Source organism: Bos indicus, chromosome X (assembly GCF_029378745.1).
Source record: "Bos indicus isolate NIAB-ARS_2022 breed Sahiwal x Tharparkar chromosome X, NIAB-ARS_B.indTharparkar_mat_pri_1.0, whole genome shotgun sequence".
Classification (NCBI taxonomy): domain Eukaryota; kingdom Metazoa; phylum Chordata; class Mammalia; order Artiodactyla; family Bovidae; genus Bos; species Bos indicus.
The window spans coordinates 94,375,097-94,397,445 of NC_091789.1; the positions used below are offsets into that span (position 1 = coordinate 94,375,097).

The following is a 22,349-nucleotide window of genomic DNA, read 5'->3' on the forward strand; positions in this document are numbered from 1 at the left end:
CACAACAAAATTTCATATGCTCTTGGACCCAGGGTAGAAGCAGTAATTTGAAAGGAGCCTGGGTTAGACCTAACTGATGATCTTGGAGATTCTCCTGGAGAGGCAGGTGGCAAGTGGAGTTCACTCTGGGGACAATGGTTGCAGCCATTTTGGGAAGCTTGCTCTACCATGGGGAAACTGGAGCTAGCAAGCACCATTTTGGAATCATCCCTACATCTTACTAATCTCAGGACCCTTCCCACTCCCACTCAACAGTCCATAGGCATCAGTACCAGAATGCCTCAGGGCAAGCCCTATCCACCAGCACACATGCTACCTTAAGATCTTCTGAACCCACAAACAGCCCCCTACACATGGCCCTGCCCACCAGAGGGCCCAGGGAGTGTCCCCACACGCCAGTGTCTGAAGGTACTAGACCAGGAACCCTAAGAGTCTGGCAGCCAGAGACCTGGGACTGACCTCTACCCACCAGTTGGCAGGCACCAGCTCTAGAATGCCTGGACCCACCCACCAGCAAGACTGCTCTAGCCTCAGGACCAGCCTTACCCATCAGTGGACAGACACCACCCACAAGAGAACTATGGCCTCACAGCCTGCAGACGCACCAGCCATGGGACCACTGGGCCATAGTCCTGCTTTCTAGCAGGCCAATACAAGCTTCAAGACACCCCAGGCCAGTTGTGTCAGAAATTGGCCCTACCCACTGGAGTCCAACACCAGCTGTGGGGCCCTGAAGCCAGACCTCAGGACTCAGTTCTTTCTGTTAGTGGGCCACCACTAGTCAGAGGACCTGGCTTCAACCACAAGTCTGTTGGCAACAGCCCCAGGATCTCTTGGACCCTGGTTCTGACCACCAGTAAGCCAGCACTAGTCCTAGGGCCCCCTGCTGTTTCACAGCCAGCCGCCTAGTGACTTGGTCCTGCAGCACCCACATGAGGCAAAACCTGTCAACCAGCTGGACTGAAGGTCAGCCATGACTACCAGACGACCCATAGTAGTCAGCCCACCACAACAGAAAGACCCATGTAGCCCACATAGGGGGGACCCCTAGAGAATTTAGCTCTGGTGATAAGAGAGGAATGTGTTTCTGGGACACAGAGGATGTCTCTTACAAAAGGCTACTTTTTCAAGGTTGGGAAATGTAACTAACCTACCGTATATATACAAACAACAACTTAGGCAAAATGAGGTGACAGACAAACATGTTCCAAATGAAGGAACAAGACAAAATCCCAGAAGAAAAACTAAGTGAAGTGGAGACAGCCAATCTAACTAAAAAAGAGTTTGGGGTAGTGATCATACAAATAATCAAAGGACTTGGGAGAAGAATGGATGCACAGAGTTGAAAAGTTAGAAGTTTTTAACAAAGAGTTGGAAAATATAAAGAACAACCAAAAACAGATGAAGAATATAATAACTGAAATAAAAGATACACTAGAAGGAATCAACTGTAGACTAAATGATACAGAGGAATGGATCAGCAAGCTGGAATACAGGGTAGCAGAAATCATTGATGCTGAACAGAAAAAGAATGAAAAGAAATAAGAACAGTTTAAGAGATCTCTGAGACAACATCAAGAGCACTAATATTCACATTATAGGGAACCCAGAAGTAGAAGAGAGAAAGGTGCTGAGAACATAATTGAAGAAATAATAGCTGAAAATTTCCCTAACTTGGGAAAGTAAATAGACATTCAAATCCAAGAAGTGCAGAGTGACCCATACAGGATTAAACCAAAGAGGGACACACCAAGATACACTGTAATTAAAATGGAAAAAATGAAAATGAAGTGAAGTGAAAGTCATGTTCAGTCATGTCCGACTTTTTGCGACCCCATGGACTGTAGCCTGCCAGGCTCCTCTCTCCATGGAATTCTCCAGGCAAGAATACAGGAGTGGGCTGCCATTCCCTTCTCCAGGGGATCTTCTCAACCCAGGCATTGAACCTGGGTATCCTGCACTGCAGGCAGATTCTTTACCATCTGAGCCACCATAGAAGCAATAAGGGAAAAAGCAACACATTACACACAAGGGAACTCCCATAAGTCTACCAGTGGACTTTTCAGCAGGCTAGAAGGGAGTGGCATGATATATTTATAGTGATGAAAGGGGAAAACCTATAACCAAGAATAAGCTACCTGGCACGGCTCTCATTTAGATTGATGGAATGGTGAAAAGCTATACATACAAGCAAAAGATAAAAGAGTTCAGCACCACCACACAAGTCGTACAAATGTTAAAGAGACTTCTCTAAGTGAAAAACAGAAGCCCGCAACTAGAAACATGAAAATTACAAAATGAAAAAGCTCGTTGTTAAAAGATAAATATACAGTAAAGGTAGAAAACCAACCACATAGAAAGTAGGAAGGTTAAAAGAAAAAAGGAATAAAATAATCTATATCTGCAATAAATAGTTATGGATTACACAAGAGTTAAATATAAAATGTGATGTCAAAAGCAGTAAACTGTGAAGGGAGGAGTGTACAAATGTTGGATTGTTAAAATGTATTTGAAATTGAGATCAGTAACTTAAAACAATTAAGTATAGATATAGATATAAACCTCATGGTAACCAAAAATTTAAAATCTATAATAGGTACACACACACAAAAGACAAAACAGAAGAATCCAAACATAACACTAAAGATAGTCATCAAACCATAAGAGAAGAGAGTAAGGGAAGAAGAGAACAAAAAGTACTAAAAATGACCAGAAACAATGAACAAAATGGCAATAAGTACATACCTATCAGTATTTGCTTTCAGTGTAAAAGGACTACGTGCTCCAATCATAAGATATTGAGTGGCTGAATGGATACAAAAACAAGACCTGTATATATATCGCCTAAAAGAGACTCGCTTCAGATTTAAAGACAAACACATACTGTAAGTTAGGGGATAGAAAACATTATTCCATGCAAATGGAAAATAAAAGGGGATAGCTATAGTTATATCAGGCAAAAATACTTTAAAGCAAAAGCTATTACAGGAGAGAAAGAAGGATAGTACATAATAATAAAGGGATCATTCCAAGAAGAAGGTATAACAGTTGTAAATATATATGCACCCAACATAGGAGCACCTAAATGCATGAAGTAAATATTAACAGACATAAAGGGAGAAACTGATAGCAACACAATAATAGGAGGGGACTTTAACACCCCACTGCATCAATGAACAGATCATCCAGAAAGGAAATAAACACTTAAAAGACATATTAGAGAAAGTGGAATATATATGTATATATATTCCATCAAAAAACAGCAGAATACACATATTTTCAAGTGTACAAGGAACTTTCTCCAGGATATATCACATACTATATCACAAAACAAATCTCAGTGAACTTGCATGTGTATATGTGCTTAGTTGCTCAGTCATGTCCAACTCTTTGTGACCCCACGGACTGTAGCCCACGAGGCTCCTCTGTTCATGGGATTCTCCAGGCAAGAATACTGGATTGGGTAGCCATTCCCTTCTCCAGGGGATCTTCCAGACCCAGGGATTGAATTTGGGTCTCCTGCATTGCTGGCTGATTCTTTACTATCTGAGCCACCAGGGAGGCCCCTTGGTAAACTTAAGAAAACCGAAATCATATAAAGCATCTTTTCTTTTCACAATATTATGAAACTGGAAACCAACTAAAAGCAAAAAAAAAAAAAAAAAAAGAAAGAAAGAAAGAAAGAAACCTGTGAAAAACAGAAACATGTGGAGGCTAAATAATATGTCACTAAACAACCAATAGATCACTGAAGAACTCAAACAGAAATTTTAAAAAAATGTCTGGAGACTGATGAAAATGAAAACACACAATCCAAAATATATGAGACACAATTTTATAGTGATATAAGCTTACCTAATGAAAGAAGAAAAATCTCAAAGAAACTAACCTTACACCTAAAGGAAGTAGAAAGAGAGATCAAACCCCAAAGTTGGTAGAGGAAAATTCATAAAGATTGGAGTAGAAATAAACAAAATGAAGACTAAAATACAATAGAAAAGATCAGTAAAACTACAGGTTAGTTCTTTGAAAAGATAAACAGAATTGATAAACCCTTAGCCAGACTCATCAAGAAAAAAGAGAGATGGCCCAAATTGATAAAATTATAAATGACAATGGAGAAGTTACAACTGATACCATAGAAATGCAAAAGATAATGAGACTCCCACAAATAATTATATACCAATAAAATGGACAATATAGAAGAAATGGACAAATTCCTAGAAATGTACCATCTATCAAGACTGAACCAGGAAGAAATAGAAAATATGAACAGATTAACTACCAATAATTTAATTTAATCAGTAATGAAACAACTTCCAACAAACAGAAGTCCAAGACCAGATAGCTTCACAGGTGAATTCTCAATTCAGTCAGTTCAGTTCAGTCACTCAGTCATGGTCAACTCTTTGTGACCCCATGGACTGCAGCATGCCAGGCTTCCCTGTCCTTCACCAACTTCCAGAGCTTGCTCAAACTCATGTCCATTGAGTTTGTGATGCCATCCAACCATCTCATCCTCTATCATCCCCTTCTACTCCTGCCTTCAATCTTTCCCAGTATTAGGGTCTTTTCCAATGAGTCAGTTCTTTGCATCAGGTAGCCAAAGTATTGGAGCTTCAGCTTTAGCATCAGTCCTTCTAATGAATATTCAGGACTGATTTCCTTTAGGATTGACTGGTTTGATTTCCTTGCAGTCCAAGGGACTCTCAAGAGTCTTCTCCAACACCACAGTTCAAAAGCATCAATTCTTTGGCACACAGCTTTCTTTAGTCTACATCCATTTGTGATAAAAACTCTCCAGAAAGTGTGTATAGAGGGAACATACCTTAGCATAATAAAGGCCATATATGATAATCCCACAGCTAACATCATATTCAACAGTAGCACAAAGCTGAAAGCACTTCCCCTAAGATCAGGAAAAGACATTCCCACTATTTTTATTCAACATAGTATTGGAATTCCTAGCCATGGCAATCAGACAAGAAAAATAATTATAAGGAATCCATATTAGAAAGGAAGAAGTAAAACTGTCACTATTTGCAGATGACATGATATTATACATAGAAAATCCCAAAGACACCATCCGAAAACAAGAGCTCATCAATGAGTTCGGTAAAGTTGCAGGATACAAAATTAATATATGGAAATCTGTTGAATTTCTATCCACTAACAATGGACCATCAGAAAATTATGGGAAAATCCTATTTACTATAACATTAAAAAGAATCAAAGATGTAAGAATAAACTTATCTAAGGAGGTAAAAAGACCTGTACTTATATACTGATGAAAGACAATACAAACAGATAGAAAGATATACCTTTTTCATGGATTGCAAGAATTAAAATTGTTAAAATTACCATACTACCCAAGGAAATTTACAGGTCTGATGCAATCCCTATCAAAATACCAATGGCATTTTTCCAGAACCAGAACAAATAATTCTAAAAGTTTATATGGGACAAGAGACCCTGAAAACCAAAACATTTTTGAGAAAGAAATACTCCCTAACTTCAGACCTTACACAGAGCAATAGGCAATAGTAATGGCACTAAAACAGATATATAGATCATTGGAACAAAATAAAGAGCCCAGAAATATACCCACACACTTAATGATAAGTTAATCTACAAAAAAAGAAGCAAGAATAGACTATGGAGAAAAGACAGTCTCTTCATTAAGTGGTGCTGAGATAACTGGACAACTACATGTAAAAGAGTGAAATTAGAACATTTTCTCATACCATATACAAAAGTAAACTCAAAATGGATTTAAGACCTAAATATAATCCGGTCCCATCACTTCATGGGAAATAGATGGAGAAACAGTGGAAACAGTGTCAGACTTTATTTTTCTGGGCTCCAAAATCACTGCAAATGGTGACTCCAGCCATGAAATTAAAACATGCTTACTGTATACCTGTGGCAGATTCATTTTGATATATGGCAAAACCAATACAATGTTGTAAAGTTAAATAAAATAAAATAAAATAAATAAAATAAAAGACACTTACTCCTTGGAAAGAAAGTTATGACCAACCTAGATAGCATATTCAAAAGCAGAGACATTACTTTGCCAACAAAGGTTCGTCTAGTCAAGGCTGTGGTTTTTCCTGTGGTCATGTATGGATGTGAGAGTTGGACTGTGAAGAAGGCTGAGCACCGAAGAATTGATGCTTTTGAACTGTGGTGTTGGAGAAGACTCTTGAGAGTCCCTTGGACAGCAAGGAGATCCAACCAGTCCATTCTGAAGGAGATCAGCCCTGGGATTTCTTTGGAAGGAATGATGCTAAAGCTGAAACTCCAGTACTTTGGCCACCTCATGCAAAGAGTTGACTCATTGGAAAAAACTCTGATGCTGGGAGGGATTGGGGGCAGGAGGAGAAGGGGACGACAGAGGATGAGATGGCTGGATGGCATCACTGACTCGATGGACATGAGTCTGGGTGAACTCCAGGAGTTGGTGATGGACAGGGAGGCCTGGCGTGCTGCGATTCATGTGGTCGCAAAGAGTCAGACACGACTGAGCGACTGAACTGAACTGAACTGAACTGAAACCATAAAACTACTAGAAAGGAATATAGGCAAAACACTCTTTGACATAAATTATAGCAATTTTTTTTTGATCTGTCTCCTAAGGCAGGGAAATAAAAGCAAAAATAAACGAATGGGGTCCAGTTAAAATTAAATGCTTTTGCATAGCAAAGGAAACCATCAACAAAATGAAAAGACACCCGACAGAATGGGAGAAACTATTTGCAAATGATATGACCAATAAGGGGTTAATAGCCAAAATACATAAATAGCTCATACAACTCAGTATTTAAAAACAACCAAATTAAAAAATGGAAGGGAGGCTCAAGAGGGAGTCTGTATATATTTATGGCTGATGAACATTTTTGTACAGTAGAAACCAACACAACATTCTAAAGCAATTATCTTCCAATAAAAAAATGGACAGAAGACCTAAATAGACAATTTTTCCAAAGAAGATATACAGAAAACCAACAGGCACATGAAAAGATGCTCAATATCACTAATTATCAGGGGAATGCACATCAAAGCCACTATGAGATATCACATCACACCTGTCAGAATGGTTATCATCAAAAAGACCACAAATGACAAATGTGGGCAAGGATGTGGAGAAAATGGAACCCTAGTATACTGTTGGTGGGAATGTAAACTGGTACAGTCACTATGGAGAACAGTATGGAGGTTCCTCAAAAAACTAAACATAGAGGTACCACATGCATGTTCAGTCGCTTCAGTTGTGTCCAACTCTGTGACCCTATGGACTATAGCTTGCTAGGCTCCTAGGATCCAACAATCCTACTTCTGGCTATATATCTGAAGAAAACATTAATTTAAAAATATACAGAGTGAAGTAAGCCAGAAAGAAAAACACCAATACAGTATACTAACGCATATATATGGAATTTAGAAAGATGGTAACAATAACCCTGTGTATGAGACAGCAAAAGAGACACCGATGTATAGATCAGTCTTATGGACTCTGTGGGAGAGGGAGAGGGTGGGGAGATTTGGGAGAATAGCATTGAAACATGTATAATATCATGTATGAAACGAGTCGCCAGTCCAGGTTCGATGCACGGTACTGGATGCTTGGGGCTGGTGCACTGGGACGACCCAGAGGGAGGGTAGGGGAGGGAGGAGGGAGGAAGGTTCAGGATGGGGAACACGGGTAAACCTGTGGTGGATTCATTTTGCTATTTGGCAAAACTAATACAATATTGTAAAGTTTAAAAATAAAATAAAATTTAAAAAAAGTTAAAAACAAAAACAAAAAAACAAAAATATACATGCACCTCAATGTTCACAGCAGCATTTTTTGTAACAGTGAAGATATGGAAGCATCCTTACTTAGTGCCCATCAACAGATGAATTGATAAAGAACAATTGTTAGATATATAAAGGTTGGAGAGCTAAAAAGTTCATTTGTTTTTTTTTTCTGTTATATATAATGGAATAGTACTCTGACATTTAAAAGAATGAAAATCTGCCATTTGCACTGACATGGATGGACCTTGACAGTATTATGCTAAGTGAAATAAGTCAGACAGAGAAAGACAAATACTGTATATTACCTTTTACATACGGAATCTAAAAAATGAACTAGTGAATATAACAAAAAAGAAACAGACTCACAGGTATAGAGAAAAAAACTTGTGTTTACTAGTGAGGAGAAGGAAGAGGGGAGGTGAAGATAGGGGTAGGGGATTAAGGGGTACAAATTACTAATATTATATATGAAATAAATAAGCTATAAGGATATATAGAACAACACAGGGAATATAGACCATATTTTATAATATGCATAAATGGAGTATAAACTTTAAAAATTGTGAATCATCATTTTGTACCCTTGAAATTTATATAATATTATAAAACAACTATACTTCAATAAATAGAAAAAATTCCATCAGAATATCATTGGATACAAAAAATTTTCTGGACATTGTCAAATGTGTCCTGGGGGTGGGAGAAAATAACCCCAACTGAGAACCACTGGTTTAAAGGTATGGTAATGTTGTAGTTAAGAACATAGTTTTTTGCACAATTATGTATAAATCAAGACTGTTTTGTTTACTGGCTGCATGACCTTGAGCAAATCACTTCACTTTTCTGAACCTCACTTTCCCCTTCTGTAAATGGGGACAATGAGGGTTGGTTTAGGGTTGTTTTAAGATTAAATGAGGTTGTGTATATAAAATAATATATAGTGGCAGTAATAATGTGCTAATATTATTAACCATTATTAATTAACAAAGATTACAATTTCCTAGGAAATGGTAAATGAGGAAAGCAGGATGTTTCTTAAGGGTATACTGAGAACAATTTTTTTAATTGACCATAATGTCATAAAAGAGTTCAGCTCTTCCCATTTGCTAGCAGGCTTCATCATTTAAGACCCTCAAAGATAAGAGGGAGTATTACATCTTTCTTTCAAAGATTCCATAGCCAATTTTGGAAAGGTAGGATATTGAGTTCTACACTATAGAATCTGTATAATCTATTTCTGAGTAAGGGTCACTGAGATTTCTATCTATATGTAGGCACAATCAACCTCCAACCCACCCCTTCTCTAGAAGTCAATTCTCTAAGTATCAAGATGAGAAGAATCTTACCGTAGAATTACACCAGAGACACCGGAAATCTTGAAGTCTCTGGTAACTGCCGCAGTTCTCATGACATACTGCGCACTGAGAACTGGCAGATATGTTTCCTTCTACCCACTGATGAGGCATGGTTTTCTGAAGGATAGAAAGAGACAAGATATAGAAGTTAGAGATATAAAGAGAGGAAGGCCAGCTGGAATAACTGTACTACCCCCCGGAGGACACTAGATAACCCTAAGGAAGTTCTCCATCGTCCTGCTCTCCCTACTTCAATGCTAGTGACCAATGACAGGTGGGAGATGGGAGGAGGCTTTCATTCTTATAGATTTGTTTGGATCATGAGCTTAGGGAACAAGCCTACTTGGGTTGTCTGTGTCCTGACTGAAGGGGAGATGTAAAAGGGTGATTACGAGAAAGCATGGCTGGTACTCACTACTTCATCTGCAGGCATGAGGAGGTCATCAGTAATGGATAATGTATTCCATTTGCAATCTTTGTTTGCTCTTAAAGCACATAATCTGTGAGACTTTACTTTACACACTGTAAAAAGAAGAAAAAAGATGGATGTTAATCTGGTGACAATGAAGATTCTATTTTTTTTTCCCTAAGCTGCTCTAAAAGTTAGAACCTAGATGCATCTAAGTAGTTATGACTTAACTCCAAAGGCTTATTTTCCATATATTTCAGTTTCTTTTTATTCTTCCTGGCCAAATTTTCTACTACCCAACTTTAATGGAAATTGATGATAAAAAAGAGGTGATTTTCTGTTTTTTTTTTTCAACCATGTGACTGTATTGTCCAGTCCTCCCAGATCCAACCCTCTCTTTTGATTCATGAAAATTCTTCCTCATGCCAGTTTCCTCCCATATTCTTTTCCCAGTCGTTAAATATCAGGGTTAATCTTACACTAGACTCAGCGATGTGGTTTGAGTCAATGATACTAAAGCCACATGAACTTTTCCACCCCTCTCTCCACCCACTGAGCTCCACTTCCTAAAGGAATCAGAAAGTTACCTTCACAGATGATAACATTTTGAGATAAGGCAGGAATGCTCCCCCGACAAACATTGCAGTGCTGGGTCCGGGGACTGTGGCTCGAATACCAGTAGTGCATTCCAACAAGAAAAGGGTTGTTTTCTGCTGCAGGTATCTAAAATAAAGCAAAGAGAACAAAGAATAGAGAGTTAATCACAGAGATGGATTAGAGAAGGCCAGAAAACCTGATGCTAAGGGTGAAATGGCCATCTATATAAGGTGCCAGAGCATGTGAAAAGTAAGTATCAAAGTTGAGCTGACACTTAATAAACCTCCCATCTCTATTTTTTCCCAATGGTTTTGGAAAGGGAAAAAGAATGAGGGGGGTGGAATTCCCTGGCAGTCCAGTGATTAAGACTCCACACTCCCAGTGCAGGGCGCATGGGTTCCAAATCCTCTGACCAGGCAAGAAAGGGAGGAAGTAGGGCTCTGACCCTGGGCTAAGGAATACTTGTCAGGCTTTAGCTTCCTCCTGGAGATATATGTTACCCTTCCTGGCTTAGTGCTGCCAAGTGAGTAGAAAATTGCATTGCTGGGACAATAGTTTCATTTCAGAAGCTTCTGGCCAAAGCATTCTTTTCTGAATACCATGCTCTGACTGCCTATAGAAATTTTCTGGTTAATCAATTTAATTCATTCAAAATTCATTAAATATTTACCAAGTAACTACTATGTGCTTGGCACTTTTCAAGGCACTGGGGATATAATGATGAATAAGACAAAGTCTCTGCTTTCTTGAAACAGCATTCTGTTTGGTGTCCCTCTTTCATGGTATTGAATTTGATGTTTACTATTAACCTGCCTGTAAATGTTGCATTTGTTTAACACAGCCTATTTCTCATGACTGTTGGGCAGGTACAGGGTATAACAACAACTAGTTTTGGGGTTAAAAGGAGAAGGGGAGGGGTGGGCACCAAAAACCTTCCAATTTATTCTGGGTGTACATTCCACAGGACACTTCCACCTTTTCTCTAATTCCTGTGTATGCCTGATCTCTTCTTTCTCTGCCTTCCTCTGGAATGTAGACATAGGCATACATATTCAGCTATTTATTCTTGATGTTATAATCATTTAGGCGTGTAAAGGCATAAGACCTTAAAATGAAATACACAGTCTTCCTGATAGTGGTCCCTGAGAGAGAGAGAGAAGGATAGGAGAGAGAGAAAAAAAAAGAGGGGGAGGAGAGAGGGCACTATTAAGGGACCTAGCACATTTAGTCTTCAACTTTGATTAATTTATAGGAATTAGTCATCTAAAACATAGCCTGTATATGGTACTCTTTGAACCCTGCTTCCCTCTCTGACATGCTATTTATGTGCTAAATTGCTGTTGGATTGACTAGGAAGCTTCTGGAAGGAAAAGCTACTTGGATGAGACAAAGGCTCATCTAGTATGAGGTCACTTTGTGATTGTATTATTTTTTGCATATTGAGACCCTGACAAAGTTCCAAGAAGATCAGAGTAGAGAGTGTAGAGTCATGAGGAAATGAAATAGACTTGGTCTTGACATACTGAGCAACCAGCACCTTTCCATTTCTCAAGCCACTAGATTAAAACTCTACAAGTACCTTCCTTCCTTCCAGCTTCCCCCTCTCCTCCAATAATTACTAAGAGCTACTTTGTGTCATCTATGAAGCTAGGAACTAGAGATGCAGAGATGCATGGTCCATAGTTTTTGCCCTCAAGGAGCTCATGGTCTACGGTAGGAGACAACTTCCTAAACAGATCCTTCCAGTATAGACTTACAAGTGAGCTCTCCTATAATGATCAAGATTCTATGGGACAAATGGAAGAAATGAAGAACTCTGAGTAGAATACTGAATTTCACGGTACAATTGGCTACATAATATAAACATATATAAAATGGACATTGTTTTGGTTTAGCAGTAGAGGAAATGGGATTTATATTCCTTATGTGCATCTTATTGTATAAGGAAACTTTGATGCATACAACCCTGAGTTAGTATGTGTGGTATGCTGAATTATGTCCCTTGCCAAAATATGTTCAAATTCCTAGTATCTGTTAATGTGATCTTATTTGAAAATAGGATATTTATAGATGCAATCAATTTAAGATGTGGTCATAATGGATTGGGGTTCCCTGGAGGCTCAGACGGTAAAGAATCTGCCCACAATGCAGGAGACCTAGGTTTGATCTCTGGGTCAGGAAGATTCCCTGGAGAAGGGAATGGCAATCCACTCCAATATTCTTGCCTGGAGAATTCCGTGAACAGAGGAGCCTGGCGAGCTACAGTCCATGGGGTCACAAAGAGTCGGACAAGACTGAGCGACTTACACACACATACACACACACACAGACACACACACAAAATGGATTAGAGTAGGCCCTAAACCAGTGACTACTGTCCTTATAAGAAGAGGGAAATTCAGACACAGTCACAGAAGAGAACCGCAAGTGCTGACAGAGGGTGAGATTGGAATGATGTGTCTACAAGTGAAGGAATGTCAAGGAATGCCTGTAATCACTAGAAGTTAAGAAGAGGTAAAGAAGGATTCTCTTCTAGAGGCTTCAGGAGAGCATGGCCCTGCCAATACACTGATTTTGGAATTCTAAACTCCAGAACTGTGACAGATTTTCTTAATTCACACAATTTATGGATTTGTTGTAGCAGTCCAAGTTCTTGCAGTCTAACCCCTTCAAGAAGTTTGGGGTCCAACTCTTAGTGACAAGAAGTTTGGGGTCCAACTCTTTGTGACCCCATGAACTGTAGCCCACCAGGTTACTCTGTCCGTGGGATTGCCCAGGTAAGAATACTGGAGTGGGTTGCTATTTCCTTCTCCTGGGGATTGAGTTTATTTTAGATGCCACATATAAATTAGGACATACAGTACTGTCTTTCTGTGTCTGGCTTATTTAATTTAGCATAATGTCTTCCAGGTTCATCCATGTTATTCCAATGGGCAAGATTTGCTTCTTTTTAAAGGCTGAACAATATTCCATTGTATCTGTATATAAAAATATTACATTTTAAACCCATTAATCCACTGAGGGACATTTAGGTTACATCCATATCTTGGTTACTGTGAATAATGCTGAAAGAAACATGAGAGTGATGATACATATTCAAGATCCTGATTTCATGTCTGATAGATATATATACCCAGCAGTGGAATTGCTGGAGCATAAGGTAGTTATATTTTTAATACTTTGAGAAACTGCAATACTACTTTTTATAAGGCCTGTATCAATAATAATTTATTATTAATCTCTTTTCTCCACATTCTTGTCAGGACTTATTACCTCTTGTAATTACCTCTTGTGTTATCTCTTTTTTAAATATTGAAGTATAGTTGATTTACAATATTGTGTTAGATCCAGGTACAGTAGAGTGATTTAATTATATATGCTGTTGTTGATGTTCAGTTGCCAAGTCCAGTCCAACTCTTTGGGACTTCATGGACTGCAGCACACCAGGCTCATCTGTCCTCCACTATCTTCCAACTCAATGGTGATTCTATCTAACCATCTCATCCTCTGCCACCCCCATCTCCTCCTGACCTAAATCTTTTCCAACATCAGGGTCTTTTGCAACAAGTCATTTCTTCTCATCAGGCAGTCAAAATATTGGAGCTTCAGCTTCAACAACAGTACTTCCAGTGAATATTCAAGGTTGTTTTCCTTTAGGATTGACCGATTTGATCTCCTTGAAGTCTAAGGGGCTCTCGAGAGTCTTGTCCAGCACCACAATTCAAAAGCATCAGTTTTTCAGTGCTCAGCCTCCTTTATGGTCAAGTTCTCACATCTGTACATGATTACTGGAAAAATCATAGCTCTATCAGACCTTTGTCAGCAAAATGATGTCTCTGCTTTTTAATATGTTGTCTAGGTTTGTCATAGTTTTCCTTCCAAGGAGCAAACGTCTTTTAATTTCATGGCTACAATCACCATTCGCAGTGATTTTGCAGCCCAAGAAAAAAAATCTGTCACTGCTTCTACTTTTTCCCCTTCTGTTTGTCATGAAGTGATGGGACCAGATGCTATGATCTTAGTTTTTTTGAATGTTGAGTTTTAAGCCAGTTTTTTTCACTCTCCTTTCACCCTTATCAAGAGGCTCTTTAGTTCCTTTTCACTTTCTGCCATTAGAATGGTATCATCTGCATATCTGAGGTTGTTGATATTTCTCCCAGTAATCATGATTAGAGCTTGTGATTCGTCCAGTCCAGTATTTCAAATGAGGTACTCTGCCTATAAGTTAAATAAGGAGGGTGACAATATACAGCCTTGTCACACTCCTTTCCCAATTTTGAACCACATAGTTGTTCCATGTCCAGTTTTAACTGCTGCTTCTTGACCTACATAGAGGTTTCTCATGAGGCAGCTAAGGTGGTCTGGTATTCCCATTTCTTTAAGCATTTTCCAGTTTGTTGTGATCCACACAAAACCTTTTGTGTAGTCAATGAAGCAAAAGTAGATGTTTTTCTAAAATTCCCTTGCTTTTTCTATGATCCAGCGGATGTTGGCAATTTGATCTCTGGTTCCTTTGCCTTTTCTAAATCCAGCTTGTACATCTGGAAATTCTCAGATCACATATTGTTGAAGCTTAACTTGAAGGATTCTGAGCATTAACTTGCTAGCATGTGAAATGAGCACAAGTGTACGGTAGTTTGAACATTCTTTGGCATTGCCTTTCTTTGGGATTGGAAGGAAATCTGACCTTTTCCAGTCCTGTGGCCATAGCTGGGTTTTCCAAATTTGCTGACATATTGAGTATAGCACTTTAACAGCATCATTGTTTTTAGTATTTTAAATAACTCAGCTGGAATTTCATCATCTCCACTAGCTTTGTTCATACTAATACTTTCTAAGGCCCACTTGACTTCACACTCCAGGATATCTGGCTCTAAGTGAGTGACCACACCATTGTGGTTATCCAGGTCATTAAGACCTTCTTTGTATACATTTGTGTATCCTTGCCACCTCTTTTTAATCTCTTCTGCTTCTTTTAGGTCCTAGCCTTTTCTGTCCTTTACTGTGCCCATATTTTCATGAAATGTTCCCTTGGTGTCTCCAATTTTCTTGATAAGATCTCTAGTCTTTCCCATTCTATTGTTTTCTCTATTTCTTTGCATTGGTTACTTAAGAAATCCTTCTCATCTCTCCTTGCTATTCTCTGGAGTTCTACAATCATTTGGGTATATCTTACCCTTTCTCTCTTGACTTTCGCTTCTCTTCTTTCCTTAGCTATTTGTAAAGCCTCCTCCGATAACCACTTTGCCTTCTTGCATTTCTTTTTCTTGGGGTTGGTGTTGGTCATTGCCTTCTGTACAATGTTACAAACCTGTCCACAGTTCTTTAGGGACTCTGTCTACCAGATATAATCCCTTGAATCTATTTGTCACCTCCATTATATAATCATTAAGGGGTTTGATTTAGGTCATACCTGAATGATCTAGTGGTTTTCTCTGCTGCTGCTGTCACTTCAGTCGTGTCCGACTCTGCGACCCCAGAGATGGCAGCCCACCAGGCTCCGCCATCCCTGGGATTCTCCAGGCAAGAACACTGGAGTGGATTACCATTTCCTTCTCCAATGCAGGAAAGTGAAAAGTGAAAAGTGAAAGTGAAGTCGCTCAGTCGTGTCCGACCCTCAGCGACCCCAGGGACTGCAGCCTACCAGGCTCCTCCATCCATGGGATTTTCCAGACAAGAGTACTGGAGTGGGGTGCCATTGCCTTCTCTGGTGGTTTTCCCTACTTTCTTCAATTTAGGCCTTAATTTTACAATAAGGAGCTCATGATCTGAGCCATATTCAGCTCTTTGTCTTGTTTTTGCTGACTGTATAGAGCTTCTCCATCTTCAGCTGCCAAGAATATAATCAATCTGAATTCTGTATGACCGTCTGGTTATGTCCATGTGTAGAGTTGTCCCTTGTTGTTGAAAAAAGGTGTTTGCTATGACCAGTGTTTTCTGTTGACAAAACTCTGCTAGCCTTTGCCCTGCTTCATTTTGCGCACCAAGGCCAAACTTGCCTGTTATTCTGGGTATCTCCTCACTTCCTACTTTTGCATTCCAATCCCCTATGATGAAAAGGACATCTTTTTTTGGTGTTACTTCTAGAAGGTGCTGTGGGTCTTCATAAACGTGGTCAACTTTAGCCTTTTTGGCATCAGTGGTTGGGGCATAGACTTGTATTACTGTGATGTTGAATGGTTTACTTGGAAACAAGCTGAGATCATTTTGTCATTTTTGAGGTTGCACCCAAGTACTGCACTTCAGTCTCTTTTGTTAACTATGAGGGCTACTCCAATTCTTCTAAGGGATTCTTGCCCACAGTAGTAGATATAATTGTTACCTGAATTAAATTCTCCCAATTCTGTCCATTTTAGTTCACTGGTTCCTAAAATATCAATGTTCAGTGTTGCCCTCTCCTGCTTGACCATGTCTAATTTACCTTGATTCATGTACCTAACATTCCAGGTTCCTATGCAATATTGTTCTTTACAGCATCAGAGTTTACTTTCACCACCAGATACATCCACAACTTAGAAATGTTTCCGCTTTGGCCCAGCCTCTTAATTCTTTCTGGAGCCAGAAGTAATTGCCTTCCTCTCTTCTCCATTAGCATATCAGGCACCTTCTAACCAGGGGAGCTCATCTTCCAACGTCATATCTTTTTGCCTTTTCATACTGTCCATGGAGTTCTCCAGAGATCAAATTGCCAACATCTGCTGGATCATAGATAAAGCAAGAGAATTCCAGAAAACCATCTACTTCTGCTTCATTGACTATGCTAAAGCCTTTGACTGTGTGCATCACAACAAAATGTGGAAAATTCTTAAAGATATGGGAATACCAGACCACCTTACCAGCCTCCTGAGAAATCTGTATACGGGTCAAGAAGCAATAGTTAGAACCAGACATGGAACAATGGAGTGGTTCAAAATTGGGAAAAGTATACATCAAGGCTATATATTGTCACCCTGCTTATTTAACTTATATGCAGAATACATCATGAGAAATGCTGGGCTGGATGCAACACAAGCTGGAATCAAGACTGCAGGGAGAACTATCAATAACCTCTAATATACAGATGACACCATCCTTATGTCAGAAAGTGAAGAGGAACTAAAGAGCTTACTGATGAAAGTGAAAGAAGAGAGTGAAAAAGCTGGTTTAAAACTCAACATTCAAATAATGAAGATCATGGCAGCTGGTCTCAGCACTTTACGGCAAATAGATGGGGGGAAAATGGAAACAGTGACAGACTTTATTTTTTTGGGCTCCAAAATCATGCAGATGGTGACTGCGGCCATGAAATTAAAAGACACTTGCTCCTTGGAAGAAAGCCATGACAAACCTAGACAGCATATTAAAAAAGCAGAGACATTACTTTTCTGATGAAGGTCCGTATAGTCAAAGCTATGGTTTTTCCAGTAGTCATGTATGGATGTGAGATTTGGACCATAAAGAGGGCTGAATGCCAAAGAATTGATGCTTTTGAGTTGTGGTTTTGAGAAGACTCTTGAGAGTCCCTTAGACTGCAAGGAGATCAAACCAGTTAATCCTAAAGGAAATCAGTCCTGAATATTCGTTAGAAGGACTGATGCTGAAGCTGAAGCTCCAATACTTTGGCCACTTGATGCAAAGAACCGACTCATTAGAAAAGACCCTGATGCTGGAAAAGATTGAAAGCAGTAGAAGGGGATGACAGAGGACGAGATGGTTGGATGGCATCACTGACTCAATGGACATAAGTTTGAGCAAGCTCCAGGAGATGGTGAAGGATAGAGAATCCTGGCGTGCTGCAGTCCATGGTGTCGCAGAGTCAGACACGACTGAGCGACTGAACAACATCACTACCTATTATTTTACACTGCTGCTGCTGCTGCTAAGTCGATTCAGTCATGTCTGACTCTGTGTGACCCCATTGACGGCAGCCCACCAGGCTCCCCCGTCCCTGGGATTCTCCAGGCAAGAACACTGGAGTGGGTTGCCATTTCCTTCTCCAATGCATGAAAGTGAAAAGTGAAAGCGAAGTCGCTCAGTCGTGTCCGACTCCTAGCAATCCCATGGACTGCAGCCCACCAGGCTCCCCTGTCCATGGGATTTTCCAGGCAAGAGTACTGGAGTGGGGTGCCATTACCGCTCCACCCCAAATATCTATAACAATCCTCTACCCTTTACTAGTTACGTAAGACATCAGGTTATATTTTTTAACTTTTATATGCATTTTTGCTAATAAGTAGAGAAAGAAATCCTGAATTCTTAAACTATAAAACATTAGCATTTTACTGGAAAACTTGACCCCTTTCATATATAGGTGCTCTACTTTTTAATGGTTTTTATAAAGTTTGCTAGCTTATGATTATGGGAGTATAGAATCCATTATCCCTCTTGAGTATCACAGGGCCTATACATCTCCTATACATCAGTTTCTTTTCACGTTTGAATTAATCTTCCCCATTATCTCAAAATCTTCACAGTAGAACTTTGTTTAGGATGAACTATATATCACTCTCTTTCTAAACCCTGGCCCCAAGATTACCCTCAGATTCATTTATTCATTCAAAGAATACTTATTGAGCCTCTACTATGTGCGAGACACTGCTCTAAGTGAATAAATGACAAAAATCCCTCCTCTCTTGGAACTTACATAACTTCTAGTGCAGTAGGTCTGTAGAAGTCTGAGCAGAGGGCATAGCCCAGAGTTTCAATGGTAGTACCACTTGTTGCCCGGAGCAGTAGCCCAGGGCTTGGTATTGTTAAGGAGAAAAGGAACCCTGCCATGCTTTGGGGAAGACTGTTCCTTGCTCCTCCCTCTATATTTCCTTTATTGTGAACAGTAAACAGAGAGGCAGAAGGGCATAATGGTTAGGGACCTAGGCTTTGGATTCACATAGCCTGGGTCTAAATCTTGGCTTTGCAACTGAATAGTTATTTTGTCTTGGTCTAGTTCCTTATCTTTGAGCCTCAGTTTCCTTAGTTGTTACTATAGTCACTTCGCAGACTCAAGTCAAGACTGCTGATTGCAGCTATGCTATTAATAACATAAGAACATCTAAGTTAGCTTCCCACATTCATCTTGAATACCTCATCCATTGAGCAAACAGTGACATCTATATATAAACTGGATGTGTACAGAGGTTTCTAAACCACATATTTACCAAGGTTTGAGTCTAAGTGAATTAATTCTATTTATAGACAGATTTCCTAATGATATACACACAAAATTCCTGATCAGATGGTATCTGCTTCCATTTTATTATTTCCGTGTTTGAAAGGTGGCTTAGCTAATGCAGTCAATTAAGTGTGTACCCATGAGAGTTGAGTGGATTCTCTATTATTTAGCTTACCTTACGGATTTCTCCCTGTTGCACGGTTTTTATGACGTTAATCCATTCTTCCATGTCTTTCCGATTTGGTGCAGCCAGCGTAACTTTTCGTTGTGGTGTGATCACCTACAGAAAGTCACATTATTAGCTGGTTCCCAACTCAAACTTTGCCCCCAGAGCATTTGAACTCTCTAAGATACTAGACAGGTCTACCAAGCACTACCAAAGCCACTTCTTAAATATATGACAGCAGTTCCAAGAGCCAGCCCAACTAATAACAGTAATAAACAACAATTTAAAGGCACTTACTATGTACCGGGCACTGTTCTATTGTACTTTATTTATCTTATTTATTTCAATCTTCATTACAAATCCAAGAGCTAGGCAGTATTATTTTCCCTCACTTTATAGTCAGGATACTTTTTCTGTGGCAAAGGGAGTTAAATGACTTGCTCAGGGCAAAAGAGTAGGTAAGAAACTAAGCCAAAATTTGAATCTAGATTCTTTGGCTCCAGCACACATGCTCTTAAACACTAGGCCAAGCACCCATCTGTTACTAAAATAAAGTTGCCTGAAAATCTTACTTGTTTACTTCCTGCTCTACCTACCTGAAATGGTAAAAGTGTTTCTTTTTCATCAGGGTGTGGCTATTTCTGTTTGAGGGGAGAGTGAGACTGGAGTGAGGAAACTACAAATCCAGTTTCTTTCTTTCTTATGGTCAGGGAAAATCTGAAGAGAATTTTACTATTATCTCTCTTAATCCTGCTTGGTGCAAAAACCTTGCAGAAACAATGAGAAAGCCATGTTGAGGGTCTAGCAGAGGTAGACCCTGCTAACTTCATCTTTTCCCAAAGGGCAGGAGGGAGCATGGATAGCTATAGCTATAGCATTGCTTCAATGGCCCTACTTGTCTTCATTACCAGTGTCCACCACCCCAAGCCCAAATCTTGCAGCTAGGGCTCACCACAACAACAAACAATTTGTTCTTCTTGTGCATGTAGCACCGCATGATTCTGTGATAATGGCAATAGGAACTAGTTGGAATTAGTAACAACAGTCGCTCCTTTGGTCTAAACCCATTCTTATGTGGGGTTGATGCATAGTGCCTCTATGTTTTAATTAGGCTAAGGGGAAACCTAGCCCTTGGAATTTTTGTAGAATGATACCCAAAACATTATCTTGTGTGCTTATCACTCAAAAGTTAAGATTTTGGAACTGGGTCAACAGAACCCTCAGCTTTTCCTGGGTCAGTATGATGCAATGAGAGAGAAATGAGATAGGGTCTCCTTTCAACTGCTCTCCTTTCAAAGAAGAGACTGTGGACCAGCTATGGAAGCAGGGTATTGGGCCCATAGCTCTTTAGTCTGCCAAGTACCACTCTCCACCTGCCTGAAGAGGAACCCTGCTCTCCATAACCCACCACTGACGCTGAGAAAAAAACATTTCTGTGAGAAGATGGGTATGAGAATTCTTGGGCCAATGGACTTGTTATTTTTCAGTGAGATTTCTGTTCTGAATTTACCTGAATGACCAAGTCTTATGACATTTTAGCAGTGACAAGCCCTTGAATACATCCCTGGAAAATCCTCTGCTTTCTTTGAGGTACTCTCATTAGTAATCTCAGCATAGAGTAACTTTCACTTTGGATTTAGGTTCTTATCTGTTTCATCAAAGGAGAAAATGTCATGTAGCTCAAATATCTTGATTTAGTCTACAACATATTAGCAGTCTCTTGAAAGCCTCCCAATGATATTCATTTAAATTACCTTCACCAGAAGGATTGATTTTTGAAATAGTCACCCACATTCTGAAATCATCTCTGCTTTTATATCAAACTGGTAATAGAGACAAGGGCAATCATGCTCTTTCTCCCCATCAGTGGGCTGATAGAAAATACTCACATGAATAATCTTTAGCACTCATTTGCAATGCTACTCTAAGTGGATTTCCAAACACACTTTGGGATTAAAGAAGACTTGGGAAATTTGAATTCCAAACAGGCAACAGGCGGATATGGAGACCCCTCTTCCCAGCTAGCTCTCACCCTTGCCCATTCAGGCAATCCTAATCTTACTTACGCAAAAACTGTGGCAAAGGTTTCTACAGCTGCTTTCTGCCAAGGCAACTTGAGACAAATCAATTGTTTCAAAGCGTGCAAACTGGAAAGGTATGAGAGGGAGAGGGAAAATGAATCATCTGGTTATTGAGGCAAAGATACACTAAAAATTAAACACACACACAGGTACACTAAAAGGCATTTTTGGCAGTTATAATCCCATTATTTATTTGGCTTGAGTGCTGGATTTATTTAGCATCATGGTTTTGATTGATATATCATGTAACAAACAGAAAATTAACCAAACTAAACCCAAAACACAACTCTTCCCCAAACTTTTATGTGGATTTATAGGAAAGCTTAGGTAGCTCAGGATTATTTAAAACTAAAGGTTTATGCTGGAGAACATTGTAGGATACTGCTTTCATGGATCACAGCTTTGTTGTGGTGAAGGGTCTTGCATAATTCAAGGAAGCTATGAGCCATGCCATGCAGGGCCACCCAAGATGGACAGGACATAGTGAAGAGTTCTGACAAAACGTGGTCCACTGGAGGAGGGCATGGCAACCCACTCCAGTATTCTTGACTGGAGAACTCCATGAACAATATGAAAAGGCAAAAAGGTATGACACTGGAAAATGAGCCCCCAGGTTGAAAGATGTCCAATACGCTACTGGGGAAGAGTTCAGGACAATTACTAATAGCTCCAGAAAGAATGAGGCTTCTCTGGTGGCCCAGGGGGAAAGAATCTGCCTGCAATACAGGAGCCACAGGAGATGCAGATTTGATCCCTGCCTCAGGAAGATCCCCTGGAAGAGGGCATGGCA

The 22,349-nt window shown here is 39.6% G+C and overlaps 1 protein-coding gene across 1 annotated transcript in view; it reads right to left on the reverse strand.

Moving 5' to 3' along the window:
- DGKK (diacylglycerol kinase kappa) overlaps positions 1 to 22,349 on the reverse strand; it is a 174,651-nt gene that overhangs the window by 94,600 nt on the left and 57,702 nt on the right. The window contains exons 3-7 of the mRNA XM_070785407.1: positions 21,545 to 21,625; positions 19,488 to 19,592; positions 10,155 to 10,290; positions 9,574 to 9,680; positions 9,150 to 9,275 (exon numbers count right to left, since the gene is read on the reverse strand). Coding sequence (XP_070641508.1) covers positions 9,150 to 9,275; positions 9,574 to 9,680; positions 10,155 to 10,290; positions 19,488 to 19,592; positions 21,545 to 21,625 — 555 coding nt within the window. The remainder of the gene's footprint in view (positions 1 to 9,149; positions 9,276 to 9,573; positions 9,681 to 10,154; positions 10,291 to 19,487; positions 19,593 to 21,544; positions 21,626 to 22,349) is intronic.